Raw genomic sequence first — 17,252 nt, forward strand, 5'->3', positions numbered from 1 at the left:
AAAATGTTTTCTTTCTTTTTTGTAAATTATAAAAACGCACTTTTAAAATGCTTTGGGGACACAGAACCAATACAAATCAACATACTTATCAATAATTACATACTTGCATCCTTTCAACTGCATCAGAAAGTGCACTGGCTTTGTGGATGAGGTACGTATGTTCCATGTATTCAGTTAGTCTCTGTAGGAAGCTCAAGGGTTCATTAAATATAACTGGCATCGTGATCTTGGACAGCTCCTATTAATAACAAGATTTAAAAGCTAGGTTTGTACATTTTTTCTAAATGTTGGCTCTCCCCCAGTACCTAGCTAGCACTCTGGACATAGTAGGTACTTAAAAATGTTTGTTGAGTGAAAGAATGAAGAGAAATACTGAACTCAAAAAATTACTATGATGGTTAGGAGAGCTGGAGTACAAGGGCCACAATTTTTAAAGTACTTTAAACTATGAGCAATAAAATGCTGGACAGCTGATGGAAGCTCAGTAAAAACGTACTGACCATCAAAGCGGTCTGTTTAACTTAAATATCTCCAGGTCCTAGTGAGCCCAAGATAAATGCCTGGTGCACATACTCCACACTTACCACTGTAACCCTTGAAAAGCTATGGAAAAGAGCAGTACAAAGACAGTCTTCTAAGTGGAGCAGGAATATCTCATCTGGGCTCCCAACTCTGCAAAGCAGTTTGCGTATGTTATCTCATTTGATCCTTGTGAAAAACTCTGTGAGGTAGGTGTTGCTATTTATCTCCATTTTACAGATGATGAAACTGAGGCTGAGAGAAGTTAAGTCATTTGCTCAGGGTAATATAACTAGTAAGTTTCTGAGGCTGAATTTGAACTCAGTTCTTCCTGACTCCACACCCAACGCTGGTAACACGGACCTACATAAGTATGTGCAGAATACATACAAGATCAATTCAAGGTAGTTTTTGCAGAGGAGGCACTAGCAGCTGGGACATCAGAAGAGCCTCATGTAGGAGGTGTTGCTTAGGCTAAGCTTTGAAGGAGGCCAGAGGTGCTAAGGGGTAGAGGAGGGAGAACATTTCAGGCATAAGGAATCACATGTGCAAAGAAGAGATGAAGTATCATGTCTAACATAAGCAAGTAGACCATTTTGGCTGGACCACAGACTAAGTGAAACAGATAAATAAGTCAAGAGAAGGAGAGCGTGATGAGTAATAAGTAGGCAGGAGCCAGACTGTGAATGAATTAAAGTGGCAAACAAAGCCACTTTATTTATTGAGGCAATAGGGAGCCACTGAAGTTTCCTGGGCAATGGAAGGACATGGTCAGATGCGTGTTTTAAGAGTATCACTTTGGCATCTGTGTGGAGGATTTGAGAGGGGAGAGACTTGAAATGGGGTAACCAATTAGAAGGCTCCTATGACAGTCCAGACTGGAGGGTCTAAAGTAGGGTGGTGACCATGAGAGTACAAAGAAGATGTTGTGGAGGCAGAATCAAGACTTGGAAACTGATTGGAGATGGAGGTGAAAGTGAAAAGTTGATGCTGACTCTGAGATTGTGACTCCTAGGTGATTTAAGGGATGGTGCTGCCCTCCCCAAACGGGGAAAGATTGTGAGTTCTGTTTTGAACATGTTAAGTTTGAGATGCCATAGTTTAGTTCAAAATGTTCAGAAGTTGGTGATGGGAGAATAAAACTCAGGAGAGAGACTTGGGCCTGACACAGAGATGTGGAAGTCTGCTATATATAAAGATATTAATTGAACCCATGGACACTGACAAGATCATCAGGAGGGAACAGAGTGAATAAATGTAAAGCCAAGACAAAGTTTTGGGATGAACCATGAATAGAGATATAGATGTGCATGATCTTCCAAAAAGGATATTGAAGAGTTCTTAGAAAATAAGAGAATGAGAAGAGAGCAATAAACCCTAATTATTCCCTGCCACATAAATGATACTCAATAAATTTTTGTTGCGTAAATGTATGTATTTGTTTCTGATTAGTTCATGCCCTAATTGTCCAAAATGAAATGGATGTAAAATGTTTTGTAAACCTTAAAATGCTACATAAATGTCAGATCTTAATATAATATTCGTTTGTATTGTTTGCTGTTTTTTTAAATGTATTAGTCTTTTGTCTCCTTAACTATACTTTACATTCCTTATGGAGTCTTATCCTTTTTTTTTTTTTGAGGAGGGAAGGCAGGGCAATTGGGGTTGACTTGCCCAAGGTCACACAGCTAGTACATGTGTCAAGTGTGTGAGGCCAGGTTTGAACTCAGGTCCTCCTGACTCCAGGGCTGGTGCTCTATTTACTGTGCCATCTAGTTGCCCCTTATCCTTCTTCTTTATCCCAGTCAGGACACAGCAAGTGGTGGGCACATTAATATAATGAGTGCAAAGTAAAAATCCTCCATGATCGTTACTGTGCTTCTAAACCTCATAACCCAGTACTATAAAATTATTACACAGATTGGTGGGGTAAAAAATTAGGGAGAAGTTCTCTGTTAACCAATGCTACAGAATTTCAGGTATATCATGGTGCGGAAATCTTTTCCAAAGAATTGAATAGAAAAGGGGACGTAGGATAAAGAAGGATGAGTATGACTGGAGGCTCAGGCACTAGCCTGAATCTAAAATATGGGCTGCTAAGAAAAGTTTTGTAAATGGAATCCTCCTGTCATATTACTGCTCCAGAAGCACACTTGTCCAGCACCTTGGAGAGGTACCTCTTCTCACATACTGTCTAGAGACTGTGTAGAAGGTAACTGTGCTTATTATGGCTATAGGAATTCAAGAAGAGAGTTAGATAAAATAACAGCTGCTGCTGCTTCTCATGGTAGTCAGGAAGGATCCTATCAAACTCTTTTTGGTTGTTTCAGTGTGGCCAGATGGATGGATATTCTGTACAGAGCCCACAAAACCTGAGGCAACAGGGACTGTTACTAAAATAGCTACCCACGGCCGAATCACAGCTGCTCTCTGACCAAGCACTTACGTAAGCAATTTAATTGCTAGTTCATGTCTTTTGCGCTTTTTTTTGTCACTCACACCTCATTTTATACAAGTAAAATGCATTTACACATTTGAAATTAAACTGCAGGAAGAACAGTAATTATCTAGAAAATGTATTTTGTCTTTTTTTTTCTGGAAGACACTGCATGGTAGAATGCTTATATGTACTTAATTTAGGAGTGTGTTAACTGTCTTGGGAATTGAATAGACTGTATTAATAGTAGAAAATGAGAGACTGGAGGAAAAGGAAACCAAGGAAGATAAGAGTATTTCAGCACAGATTCTTCCTTAACCGGGGTGGCTCAGGTAGGAATGTTTTCATTAAAATCTATTTAATTCCCAGCCCTGAAACGAACTTTCTCTTCAGAGATCATTTAGTTCATCCATTTTATTTGACAGGTGAGGAAATGGAGGCTGACAGAGCTTCAGTGACTTGTCCAGGAGCACACAGCTCACCTACAGCAGAACAAGGATTCAAACTTGTGTCGTCTGATTCCAAATCTCAAGCTCTTTCCATGACACCACAGTGTTACCCCTCTGCTGCTAAATGCTGAGCTCTTTCCACTCCACTTTACTAAAATTACAGCAGGAAGAATACTTTTGTGTTTTGTTTTTGCTTTTGGATGGGGGAAGGCAGGGCAACTGGGGTTAAGTGACTTGCCCAAGGTCACACAGCTAGTAAGTGTGTCAAGTGTCTGAGGCCGCATTTGAACTCAGGTCCTCCTGACTCCAGGGCTGGTGCTCTATTCACTGCGCCACCTAGCCGCCCCATGAGCACATTTTTAAAGACAAAAGAGAATAAGATCATGTGTTCAATCTTGGGTAAAAAGCATGCAAATAAGAATGACCAGGGTAACAAAATGACTAGAGAGCATGCTATGAAGATGATCTGGAGAAACTTGGAATATTGTTTAATTGGAGGAGACTTCATTAATTGTCTTCAAGTGTTTGAAGGGCTATCACATAAAAGAGGGATTAACCTTGTTTCATTTGGCCTCAAGAGACAGAATTGAGAGGTACAAGAATCACTGAAGATAAAATGGATAATTTTGATTATATAAAATTGAAAAGCTTATGTACTAATAAATTCAAAGTCAATAAAATCTGAAGGGAAAAAATTAACGAGAAAAAAATCTATGCAGCAAATTTCTCTGATAAAGATATGATATTCAAGATATATACAGGGAAATGATTCAAATATATGAATAAAAGAATCATTCCCCAATAGATACATACACAAAATACATGAATAGAGATGGGGAGGACAGTGACAGTGAAACCAAAGAAAAGAAAAGCGAATCATTTAAGCATATTAAAAATGCACAGAAGAGGAGGAAGTACTGAGGTTGACAGAGACAAGCAGTACAATTTGGTAAAGAAGATACTGAATTTATTATTTACTTAAAAATCAAGCTGTACATAACAGATTTTGTGGTTTCAAATTACAATCTTTTCTCTCTTCTTTGTTCGTGGAAATGTTCCTGTTTGTTGGGGTTTCTCAAGTTCAAAATAACAAAAAGTAAAAATCATTTTAAAAAATCAAATAGATAAGGGCACTTATGAACATGTATTTCATTTCATCTCAACTTGTCTGCAGTTTTTTCTTCTTTTACCTAAACCTAGTTCTGAATATTGAAAAGTCTATTTTTCCTCAACACAGTTGTTGCTGTTTGTCCTTTGTTCTCAAAGAGGATCATGACATCAGGGAGGTGATGCCATGACAGTCAAGTGAATTGGATTTAAGTGAGGGAGGGCTGTGCAAAGTCACCAGCCTCACTCTCTCCTCCAGAGAGGACATATAGATCCGGATGACCAGAGATGACCCAGGATGCAGTGGGGAACCTTGGCCTTTTCAAGCTAACGTCTTAAACAAGTCTCTGTTTGACTGAGGCAACACCCATTCAGTGATTATAGAAAACTCAGTAACATACAAATTTTCACTTTCAAATACAGTTCTGCCTGAAACAACATCTTGGGAATTCAAAAGTCTAACACATTTTTGTCCTGATCTTATGTAATATGACCTACATTTCAATTAGCAAACACATCTATATTCATCCCCAAACATTTCTAATAATAGGGAAGCAATAATGGATATTGTAGTCAAGTTTTGAAAAGAAGCTTAACCAGTATGTTCTTTTACCATAGAGAGATTCAGTTAATAGAATTAAATATTCACATCAGATAGTCTCATCTTGTGACCCAGTTGAAAGCCAAGGTTTAAATTTATCCATGCAAATTAATAACAACTAATGATGAAACTGAAGAAATTCTTAATGGCAATTGCTTGTCAGCTGATAAATAAAGAGTGGAGAGGAAATTCTAGAAAGAGAAGATTTTTTTATCCTCCTGAGCACTGTTAGATAATTTTAAAACAACCTGCAGGTAGGTCAAAATTTGGCTCCCCCCTCAAAAAAAGCAAAACATTTTCTGAATCAAAAACATTTCATCTGAACATCTATATATTAAAGAGCAGAATCTTTTAAGAACAGCAATTTTTTTTGTCTTCATAGTCTCAGCATCTAGCAGAGTGACACTTAATAAATAATTGCTGAATGAATTAATACATGTCAATAATCTGATCTTGGAGAGAAAATCAGCTCAGGTTAGGGCTAGCTTTAAGTGACCTAATGCATGCTAGTCAAGCTCTTGGTGCAAATGATGAACAATAAACATTTGATTCTGTCCCTTGGTAAACTATTCTTTAGCTGCCCGTCCCACCACAGCCCCCTGGTTGGCGCAGCATAGCCTGAGAGTAATGCAACATGTGGGTTTGGGGAGAAGGCCTATGATCTAATCTACAGGTACAGGTGTAGTATTTGTGAGAATAGATATTTAGTGTATGCCAAGTAAGAGGAAAACATGAAGAAGACGTAGGAGGAGAAAGGTGAAAAAACACCCAGGAAGAACAATGGCACTGTGGGATCACCGAACTATTCAGCAAAGGAATAACATGATAAGGAAATAAGCCATAAAGGTTACATGCTATGAAGCTCTTAAGATTTCTGCTTTACTGCAATGATTGTAAAGTTGTCTTCGAGAACAGACAATCAGATTTTCTGGGAGATTTAAGATTGGATTCTACTTAATTAAAAACAAGTACATTACTTAAATGTTATGAAATCCAACTTTAAGGCAAAGAAAGACCCAATTAGGCTGAGGAAGTTTTCTCCAAACAGACAAGAGTAGGAAAAAATGATGCACCTGAATTTGGGGTTTCTTGGCCTTCTCAGGGCAAGAGGTTTTTGTTTGGTTGGTTTTTTACTTTTGGGAGGCACCTTGGTAGACTCAAAAAGAGCAACTGATTTGTATTTTGAAGACTTGGGTTAGAATCTGGCTCTGCTACTTACTATCTTGGACAAATCACTTAACTTCTCTAGAGCTCAGAGCTTACTATTCTCTGAAAAATCAAAGGTTTGCATTAGAGCCTATTATTCTTTATTCTCCCTCCTCCCTATTTACAAATATGTAGTCAATCAAAACACACTTCCACATTGGCCACGTCCAAGAAAAACTGTCCTATTTTGAATTGAGTCCTTTACTTTTATTTACTGTATTGAGTCCTTTAGCATAATGCTAACAAGAGCTCAAGACAACATTATTTGGACACATTTATATATCATCACTTGTTTGATCATTCCCCCAGTCACTGGGCAATGCTGAAGATTTTGATTTTTTTGCCCCCTCAAAAATAGCTATAAATATTTTTGTACATCCTTAGAGTTTGTTTTGCTTAGGACTAATCCCTCTTTTAATTTACCCTCTCTCTAATTCCTGCTACCCATTCTCCCTCCCTTTTCCCTGTTGAGTGAAATATATTTCTGTAATTTGTATATATTTCAACTGCGTGTTTATACTTACTTTTGACCAGTTCAATTCAAGCCCCAGCTACTCCTGCCCACTTCATCTTCCTTGTTTGTACATCTAATTGAACCCCCTAATTATGTAAGATAATTCCCCCAATCTTCCTTTCACTTTTCTCTGCCCCTACCCAGTGTATTCCTCTTCCTTTCTTTTTCCATTCTTCTTTTAAGGTCACCAAGATGTAACAGAACAACTCTCAAGCCTTGTCTAATTTGACTCCCCACTACAGCCTCTGATCAGGTTAACAAGGTTCAGAAGGCTCAGGTATTATCTCTTTGAATGTAAGCAGTTTATACTTTTTTAGTCCTTTATTATTATTCATTCCTGTCTCCTTCTTTTATGTTTCTCTTCACTCCTTTGTTAGAACTTCAAATTTTCTACACAACTCTGGCATTTTCATCAGGAAAGTCTGGAAGTCCCCTATTTCATTAAGGGTTCATTTTTTGCCTTCTGGAATACTGTATTCCAAGTTCTCTACTCCTTTATAGAAGGTAGCTCCATGTGCTCTTGACATGGTGGTTCCTCATTGCTTGAATATTTCTTTCTGGCTGCATAACAATTTTTTTTTCTTTGTCTTGGAAGCACTGGATTTTGGCTATCGCATTCTTAAGGGTTTTCTGCTCTGGATTTTGGCTACCATATTCTTGGCAGTTTTCTACCTGAAGTTTCTTTCAGTAGGTGATGGTGGATTCTTTTTATTTCTACTCTGCCCTCTAGTTCTAGGAGATCTGAGAAGATTTCTTGAAATAAGATGTATAGGCTCTTTTTTGGGGACTGGTATTCAGATAGCCTAATGATTCTTAAATTTTTTCTCCTCAATCTGTTTTCCAGGTCAGTTATTTTATTTATTTATTTATTTTTTTGCTATGAGATGCCTCAGATTTTATTTTTTCCAGTCTTTTGACTGTGCTTCAATATTTATGTTGCCTAATAGAGTCACTGGCTTCTATTTGGTCCATTTAATTTTCAGGAAGCTTGCTTTGCTTGGGTACAATTTTGTATTTCTTCTGTCATGCTACTGATTCCTTTTCCAGTTCTCTCTTCCATAGCTCTTATTTCTTTTTCAATTTCTTTTTAAAGTGCTCTCATTATATTAAAAAACGACACTTTTTTATTCTTTTTTTTAACCTCTTGCTTCATCTCTTCTAGGCATTCTAGTTGAGTTTATGCCCAAACTGTGTTTTTCTCTCATATTCGCAGGTTTGTGTTTTGAGATTACCTGCCACCATAACAACTCCATGGTGGGATTCTTTTTGGTCTGTTCAGTATTCCAGCCTACTTCCTGACTTCAGACCTGATATTAGGGCTGGGCTTTGCCACCCTTCCGGAAGGAACATCTAGACTGGTCCTGTTGCTCGTTTTTAGTGTACTGAATGTTGTGTGATTCCAGGATCCCAGGGACAGGCTGGGAACCTGCAAGCTTTCAAAGCTCCCAAAGTGGTTGGATCTGGAGTGAAGTCTGATTGCTGTCTTCTGTACCTCAATCTCCACCTTTGCCCTTTTCTAAACTCTAAGTTCTAATCTTGGTTTGGGTATGAGCAAGGGTAAACTGCTACCAGACTCAGTCCCTAAAACCAGCTAAAAAGGGATTTCTGTCTTGGCTGTTCTTCTTCAGGCTGAACTAAATGCTCTACAGGTCTATGGCACACCACACCACCCAAGGTCTACCTACCGCTAACCTCCTTTGGCACCCTTCTTAATCTTCTCTGGATCTGCAGCCCAGAACTGGGTAGTGGGCAACAAAGTGGACAGCTTGCACTTGTCCCAGTACTCAAGTATTGGTTTGGGACCTCTTTTTATCCTGGTGCAGTTTCTCCCTGGGCACTGGAGTGATCACATCCAGGTACTCCTGGCCTGACCCTCTCCTCAGTGTCCTCAGATCGCCCAGTCTATCTCCCTATGAAAAACTGGGCTGGACATATGACCCAGGATAACTTTTTTTCTGGATTTGCCCATCAAGGTTCTGTCTGGTACATTTTTAGATTTGTTTAGCAGAGTTTAGTGAAGGGGAGCTTGCTTACCACTGTTTTATGCTGGCGCCATCCCCATGATTCTAACTTTGAAGAAAGTGGAAGGATGTCGTTTTGGAAGATGGTGTGGGAAATCAGAGATGATAAAATCATGCATTTTCAGACCGTTAGAATCAAAAATGTCTTAGTCATTAAATCTATCCTACCTGCCTACTGGCCAAAAATACCTAAATAAAAAAAGAACCCGTTCTGGTTTTTCTGAGCCTGCACCACTTCATTCGAATACTCTGATCATGAGACATAGACCATTGCAAATACTTTAAGTACATTATGACAATGTGAAGCACGAATAAAAAAACCCAGTCATATCTTTTGATCTAGCAGTTCCATCATTATGATCCCCCATCCAAAACATACATTAAGAAAAAAAGGTGGGGGGGGGGGGGGCGGGCGGCGCGAGCCAAGATGGCGGCTGGAAAACAGGGACTTGCGTAAGCTCCCCACAAGGTCCCTCCAAAAACCTATAAAAATGTCTCTGAACAAATTCTAGAACTGCAGAACCCACAAAATAGCAGAGGGAAGCAGGGATCCAGCCCAGGACAGCCTGGATGGTCACTGGATGAGGTCTTTCATGCACAGAGCTGAGGGGACCTGAGCTCAGCATGGGCAATGGCAGGACCAACCAGACAGGGAGCTGGGCGGAACAAGCCCTAGCGCCCTGAGTCAGTGAGGAGTGGCAGTTACCAGACTTCAGCAACCCACAAACACCGAAGACAACAGAGAAGGTTAGTCGGAAAAGCTGCGGGGGGAACAGTGTGAAAAGAGTTCCCGGTTGGGCCACCGCCCCAGGGGCAGTGGGGGAGGTGCAGCAACAGAACTACAGCTACAGTTACTTCCAGCCCCAGGCTGGAGGGATTAATTGGTGGATCAGAGCAGGAGTGAAGAGCCTGCTGAAGATTTGCGTCAGTTCCGGTTGGTGGTTCTGGCGGAAGGAGGAGTGCTGGTGTGGCAGAGCTGGCTGTATAGAAATAGCTCTAAAGTCAACGGCGCATCCCCTCAAGCTTGGGACAAAGTACTCTTTGATCTACAAGCAATCATACCCTGACAAAAAACTCAAGGGTCAAGTTAGTTGGCTGGAAACATGGCCAGGCATCAAAAACACACTCAGATTCAGTCTCAGACTTTGGAATCTTTCTTTGGTGACAAAAAAGACCAAAACATACAGCCAGAAGAAGTCAACAAAATAAAAGAGCCTACACCAAAAGCCTCCAAGAAAAACATGAACTGGTCTTAGGTCATGGAAGAGCTCAAAAGGAGTTGGAAAAGCAAGTTAGAGAAGTAGAGGAAAAATTGGGATGAGAAATGAGAATGATGTAAGAAAACCATGAAAAACAAGTCAATGACTGGCTAAAGGAGACCAAAAAAATACTGAAAAAAATATTGACGAAAACAACACTTTAAAAAATAGACTAACTCAAATGGCAAAAGAATTCCAAAAAGCCAATGAGGAGAAGAATGATTTGAAAGGCAGAATTAGTCAAATGGAAAAGGAGGTCCAAAAGACCACTGAAGAAAATACTACCTTAAAAATTAGACTGGAGCAAGTGGAAGCTAGTGACTTGATGAGAAATCAAGATATTATAAAACACAACCAAAGGAATGAAAAAATGCAAGACAATGTGAAATATCCCATTGGAAAAAGCACTGACCTGGAAAATAGATCCAGGAGAGATAATTTAAAAATTATTGGACTACCTGAAAGCCATGATCAAAAAAAGAGCCTAGATATCATTTTTCAAGAAATTATCAAGGAGAACTGCCCTGATATTCTAGAGCCAGAGGGTAAAATAGAAATTGAAAGAATCCACCCATGGCCTCCTGAAAAACATCCCAAAAAGAAAACTCCTAGGAATACTGTTGCCAAATTCCAGAGCTTCCAGATCAAGGAGAAAATACTACAAGCAGGCAGAAAGAAACAATTTGAGTATTGTGGAAAAACAATCAGGATAACACAGGATCTAGCAGCTTCCACATTAAGGGACCGAAGGGCTTGGAATGCGATATTCCGGAGGTCAATGGAGCTAGGGTTAAAACCAAGAATCACCTACCCAGCAAAACTGAGTATCATGCTCCAAGGCAAAATACAGACTTTCAATAAAATAGAGCACTTTCAAGCTTTCTCAGTGAAAAGACCAGAGCTGAATAGAAAATTTGACTTTCAAACACAAGAATCAAGAGGAGCATGAACAGGTTAAACAAGAAAGAGAAATCATAAGGGACTTACTAAAGTTGAACTGTTTTGTTTACATTCCTACATGGAAAGATGATGTGTATGATTCACGAGACCTCAATATCATAGTAGCTGAAAGGAATATGCATATATATATACACACATATGTGTGTGTGTATGCATACATATATACATATGTGTGTGTCTATGTATGTATATGTGTGGGTGTATGTATATATATATGTATGTGTGTGTATATATGTATGTGTGTATGTGTGTGTGTGTATATATATATAGACAGAGGGCACAGGGTGAGTTGAATATGAAGGGATGATATCTAAAAAAATAAAATCAAATTAAGGGATAAGAGAGGAATATATTGAGAGAGGGAGAAAGGGAGAGATAGAATGGGGTAAATTATCTCACATAAAAGTGGCAAGAAAAAGTAGTTCTCTAGGAAGGGAAGGGGGGCAGGTGAGCAGGAATGAGTAAATCTTGCTCTCATCGGATTTGACCTGAGGAGGGAATACCATACACACTAAATTGGGTATCTTACCCCACAGGAAAGAAGGAGGAAGAAGATAAAAAAGGGGGGATGACAGAAGGGAGGGCGGACGGGGGAGGAGGTAATCAAAAACAAACATTTTTGAAAAGGGACAGGGTCAAGGGAGAAAATTGAATAAAGGGGGATAGGTTAGGAAGGAGCAAAACATAGTTAATGTTTCACAACATGAGTATTGTGGAAGGGTTTTACATAATGATACGCATGTGGCCTATGTTGAATTGCTTGCCTTCTTAGGGAGGGTGGGTGGGGAGGGAAGAGGGGAGAGAATTTGGAACTCAAAGTTTTAAAAACAGACATTCAAAAACAACAACAAAAAAGTTTTTGCATGCAACTAGGAAATAAGATGCACAGGCAATGGGGTATAGAAATTTATCTTGCCCTACAAGAGAAGAAGGGAAAGGGGAATGGGAGGGGAGTGGGGTGACAGAAGGGAGGGCTGACTGGGGAACGGGGCAACCAGAATATATGCCGTCTTGGATTGGGGGGGATGGTAGAAATAGGGAGAAAATTGGGAATTCAAACTCTTGCGAAAATCAATGCTGAAAACTAAACATATTAGATAAATTAAATTTAAAAAAAAGATTAAAAAAAGAAAAAAAAGGCTCTATTTGTACACAAAAATTTATAATCAATCTTTTGGAACAGCAAAAACAAACAAAATTCTTACAGCTACCTATATATACAATCACTGGAAATGGCTGGATAAATTATGGCCCATTAATGTAATGAATGTGGGGGTGAGGGGAAGCAGTGAGACTAAGAATAACCACACCACTGGGGCAACGGTTCTGCAAGAGTTGCCTGGGGACACTAAGAAATAACTTGCCCAAGGTCGCATGGCTAGTATGTGCCAAAGGTGGGACTTGAATTCAAACCTTAACACTTCTGATGAAAAGCAATAAATAGAAAGTATTTAAGAAATCGTGGAAAGACCTATATGAAGTGATGCAAAGCAAAATTACTAATAACTGAATTGTGTACCTACTGAATACAATTTTTTTTATTGTTCTTAAAAGAAAGAAGATAAAGCCAGAAGTGGCATAATTTCAAACTGATCTGGCATGGAATGGGGTATATTTGTTATTTGTCAATTAATTTGGTTCTATGTTGCTAAATGCTATGGGTTTTATGTAAGATTGTAATACTTATTTTCTAATTCTGTTTATTTTGTTTAAGGTTATTCAGTTTGTAATGAAGTTTTTAAAAATCATGATTAAGAATCCTATAAACCTGCATTACACATCACAATTAAAGAAATATTCTAGATTTATGGCCAAGTTTCAGTTACTTATTTTGTCAAGTAAAAGACGCTAGCACTCTATACTCTGACCCATTATGCACTTCTTAAGTTAACAGCATCTTTTCTGGGAAGACTACAGATTTGAAACTCAAATAGAAAATTCCCCCTAAGTTTAAGACGTAGGCAGCTACACTGGACCCTGGGCAAGTCAGTTTCCTTGTGTAAAAAGAAGGAGTTAGACTAGATAACCTTTGAAGTCCCCTCCAGCTCTATATATCTATGATTTTGTGACCAAATTAACAAATGGTTTTATGAAGCCCAGAAGATAAGGCTAAGAGGTATACTATATACAGAAAAACGAAAGGAGATTAGCTATGAAGGTTGTTAATTTTTGTGATGAGTTTATAAAAGTAGTTAGGGAGGAAAATGTTTTGAAATCCCATACAAGGAGTCTTAAAAACTCAAGTTTTAAAATTTCACAAGAACACATATAACCCTATAATTTTTGGATGACTTTTCCTTTCTTTGCAGTAAACCAGTTTCTGCCCTTTTGGGGGGTGAGAAAAGGCTTGGAAATAAGAAAATTTAATCCACTCAAAAATAGTATTATGAGAAAAAAAAAGCACACTACACTTTACCCCCAATTACAAAATGCATACTTGTCTTTCAAAACATGTTATTTAAGACACTATGGTTTGATCCTCAAACATGCAGATAGCAAGCACCAAGCCCTTCCTCATTTCAGTGATCTGGTGTCTGTTCTGACTGTAAGACACAGGAACAAGAGAGAGTGCCAATAGCACAGAACTGGAATTTCAGGGAAGCCTGCAAGTTTCCAATCAGACCACATTAATGAATGTTTCTACAACCCTTGAGCTTCTGTAGTTTGCTCAACAAAGAACACACCCCAATCTGCACTTCCTCTTCAGCTCTCTTTTCACTTAGCAAACTCTGAGAATTAGTGGCACCTTTCAAAGTGCTAGAAGACAGTCAAATACCAAATAACTTTCCATCCTTTCAGATACAGGCTCATTTAAATTTAGACAGGACGTCTGCTATTTAGACACAGACCCAGAGAAGGTTTCGGCCACCAACATAAGGAAATAGATGCCAGCAGAACAAAGCTGACACTTAATGGAGCAGAAAAAGAAAGAAGAAATCATTTGTGCAAAGGCCAGAAGAACTTGTAAGTGAATACAAAGATTCTTTGGGTGAAACTATAAAACATGTTTGGAATTTTAAACTAAGCCTTTTCTGCCTCAGGCAGAAGAATTTAACGAAGTATGTTATTCATTTTTATTAACTAGAATTTTCAAATGCCACTAAACTAACATTTATGATAAATGCCTAATTTCTCTAAGATGATACATGATCCTCTTCAAACACGAAGGAATTTTGTTTTTATTTTATTCAAATAAATAGGAAGGTTAGTAGATATTCCTTCAGGGCCCAGGAATAGTAGGATAAAGATGACAAAAATACCATAACTTCAAATTTAGAATCATACTTCTAAAGGTAATGTGGAGACCAATGAGGAAGCATGCTAGGTAGGCTCAAACTCCAAAATGAAACGCACATTTTTGGATACTGTTTGATAATACACATTTGTTATAAGGGTTTGGGATTTCTTCTCCTTCCCCCTCCCTCTCGCCTGCCGCGGCGGGTGGCAGGATTGGAAAGAAAATGGGGTTAGGAATAATGTTGCTAAAACAAAAAGAAGAGGGTCATTAAAACATTTTTTAATGCACAGAAGAGAAGGAATTCCAGAAGGAAACACAGACAAGCAGAGTGGCTTTGAAAGTTACATGCCAAATTAATCATATTCTTAAAGTAAAAAGCAAATTGTAATCAGTATTTTATAGTTTCATGTAAAATCCTTTTCTTTCTGGGCAATATCCTATGCATATTTCAGAAGTTGTATGACCACATTATTTTTGTAGTTTAAGATGTGAATGATATTTTATACAAAATACAAACCATGTTAAAAAAGTTTAGAAAACTATGGGAAGGTATTATCTTATGTATTTTATCAAAATTTTCTGTACACAGGGAGGAGGGAGGCTCAGTTGCTAATGACCTTTAGGAGCTAAATTTAATATTTTCAAACTCAATTCAATTTGGCAAGCATTTATTAAATACCTACTATATGCCAGGAACTGTGATAGGCAAGGAAAAAATACAAAATTCAAACAGTTTCTTTCTTCAAGGAGCTCACATTTTAATAAGGAGAAGAGATAAAACATGTACAAAGATAAGTAGATGCAAAGTCATTTGAGGAAGAAGAATGCATTACCAACCGATGGAATCAAAGAATGCTTCACAAAGGAGGTAGATATGACTTGAGCTATCAGGAAGAAAAGGATCCTGAGAGGATGACTGATGGAAATGAATTCCAGGCATGAAGACACATGGAGAAATAGGAGTTGGAATGATAAGTCTGGAGAACATTTAGTCCTATAGAGTCCAGTGGGACAGGAATAAAGAGCTCCTGAAGGGACTAGGACTAGAAAGATGGGTGGAGCCAGATTATAGAAGTCTTAAGTATCAGGCTGAGGAATTTATAGTTCCATGCCTGTAAAAGCTCTCAGAATCATGTTACTCCATATAAAGATAGAGGGGACAAAGTAGAAAAATATCGAAAAGGTCAGTACCCCAAAAGGCCTCAAAAACAGAGAATAAAGTTGAGAGGTAGCCATTATCTTCTGGTATAAAGGAAAGTTTCAGTATTTCTCTTAGACTGATACCTGAGCACAAAACTATTTAATAAAAAAGGTGAATTTCAGTCAGGAGCAGATTCTTTGAAAACTCTAATACTCATATGTTAAAACAAAGCAAAACTATCACACTTGCTGGACAGAACTGATCCAAATTGGGTGCTGAAGGGAAAGAATGGGAAATATAAAAGTATTATAATATGGGAGATAGGACCTGTATGCTCAGTCAAATCTGAATCTATATTAAAGGCAATAATATGTTTCACCATAATAAATGACAAAGGGGGCATAGTTTCAGAGAAACCTGGGAAGATCTGTTTAAATGGATGGAGAGTGAAGTAAGGCAGAACCAAGAAAACAATTTGTGCAATAACAACATGCTAAAGACAAACAATTTGAAAGACTTTGGAACTCTGATCAATGCAGTGACCACCATGATTCCAGAAGACTGATGATAAGTATAATACTCCACTCTAGACAGAAACATAATGGACTCATGGTTCAGAATGAGACATTTCTATTTTGGATATGGTCAAAGTGGGACTTGTTTTGTTTGACTGTGCATATTAGTTAGAAGGGTTTTTCTTCTATTTCTTTTTTGTTTGTTTTCCGATGGGAGGGTGTATGTGTATATGTGTGTGTGTGTATGTGGGGGTGGGGGGAGAGAGAAAGGAGAGAAAATAGATTTATAGATTTTTGTTCATTAAAAAATTTTAATTAAAAAATAAAGGCAATATAACCAATGGTTTAAAAATTGTTCTAGCATAGCATATATTAGAACTTTCTTTTCTGTAGCCATCTCCATACATTCGAATTTCACCATGCTAGTCCTATACATTTGTGTAAACTTTTAAATAACTCAAAAAGTTATACAATTAAACACAATTCTACCTCATACTCTATTACATAATTCATTTGTTTATTTACCATTCCAATGCATTTTCTAAGGATGCTCCAGATACTGAAGTCATTTCTGGAAAACATTGGAGAGGGCAAGCTTGTTCTGGGAAAAGAAACAAAAACAGAGATTGCATTTCAATTCTAGTAACTTAAGGAAAGAAAGTCCAGGGTTATTTATGGCAATATTGTATTCAGCCAGATGCAGAGAGACAGGAAGAATGAGCAGCTGGAGCTTTGCCACAGGTCAAGCAAATGGGAGGCTGTCCCCTGTATTTCACTGTTATTTTGGGCACCTTTGGGGTTTCTAAGGAGAATAGTTACTGCATAATTCTATCTCTTCAAGACTCTTTTAACCTTAATCCTATTGGCCTATCTGTTCCACTTTAAGTATATTTGAAATATAACCCTTGCTTTGGAGTCTGTTAAACTAAAACTGTGTTTTGTAGATTAAGTATCTTCTATGATTTTTTGGAACTTCAAAACTAAACTCCCTTGGACAAGGTGAGAGATACCCCTGCCTTATACTAAAAGCAAGGTATTCAATCCAATTTAACTCACCACAAGCCAAAAAGGTTCTAATATAGTCCATAGATACCTTGAGAAATGCCAGCACGCATCTAATAACTTGTTTTGGCATTATGTGCTGATAACTACCTTGGTCAAAAGGTCAACAAGTCTTTTTATACAAGCCTAGAAAAATGCAAATTGAAAAAGGATAACAAAACTATAAAGGCAAATTATTAGGGCAAAGTATCACACACATTACTAATTCCTTTTAGAGCACAAA

The 17,252-nt window shown here is 38.1% G+C and overlaps 1 protein-coding gene across 7 annotated transcripts in view; it reads right to left on the bottom strand.

The window, feature by feature from the left end:
* OSBPL1A (oxysterol binding protein like 1A) overlaps positions 1–17,252 on the bottom strand; it is a 338,964-nt gene that overhangs the window by 29,297 nt on the left and 292,415 nt on the right. For all 7 annotated transcript variants that reach the window (XM_036756461.1, XM_036756436.1, XM_036756451.1 and 4 more), the window contains 2 exons: positions 16,493–16,568; positions 104–238 (listed from right to left, as the gene is read on the bottom strand). In XM_036756461.1, coding sequence (XP_036612356.1) covers positions 104–238; positions 16,493–16,568 — 211 coding nt within the window. The remainder of the gene's footprint in view (positions 1–103; positions 239–16,492; positions 16,569–17,252) is intronic.

The sequence above is a fragment of the Trichosurus vulpecula genome, chromosome 1 (genome assembly GCF_011100635.1).
Source record: "Trichosurus vulpecula isolate mTriVul1 chromosome 1, mTriVul1.pri, whole genome shotgun sequence".
Classification (NCBI taxonomy): Eukaryota; Metazoa; Chordata; class Mammalia; order Diprotodontia; family Phalangeridae; genus Trichosurus; species Trichosurus vulpecula.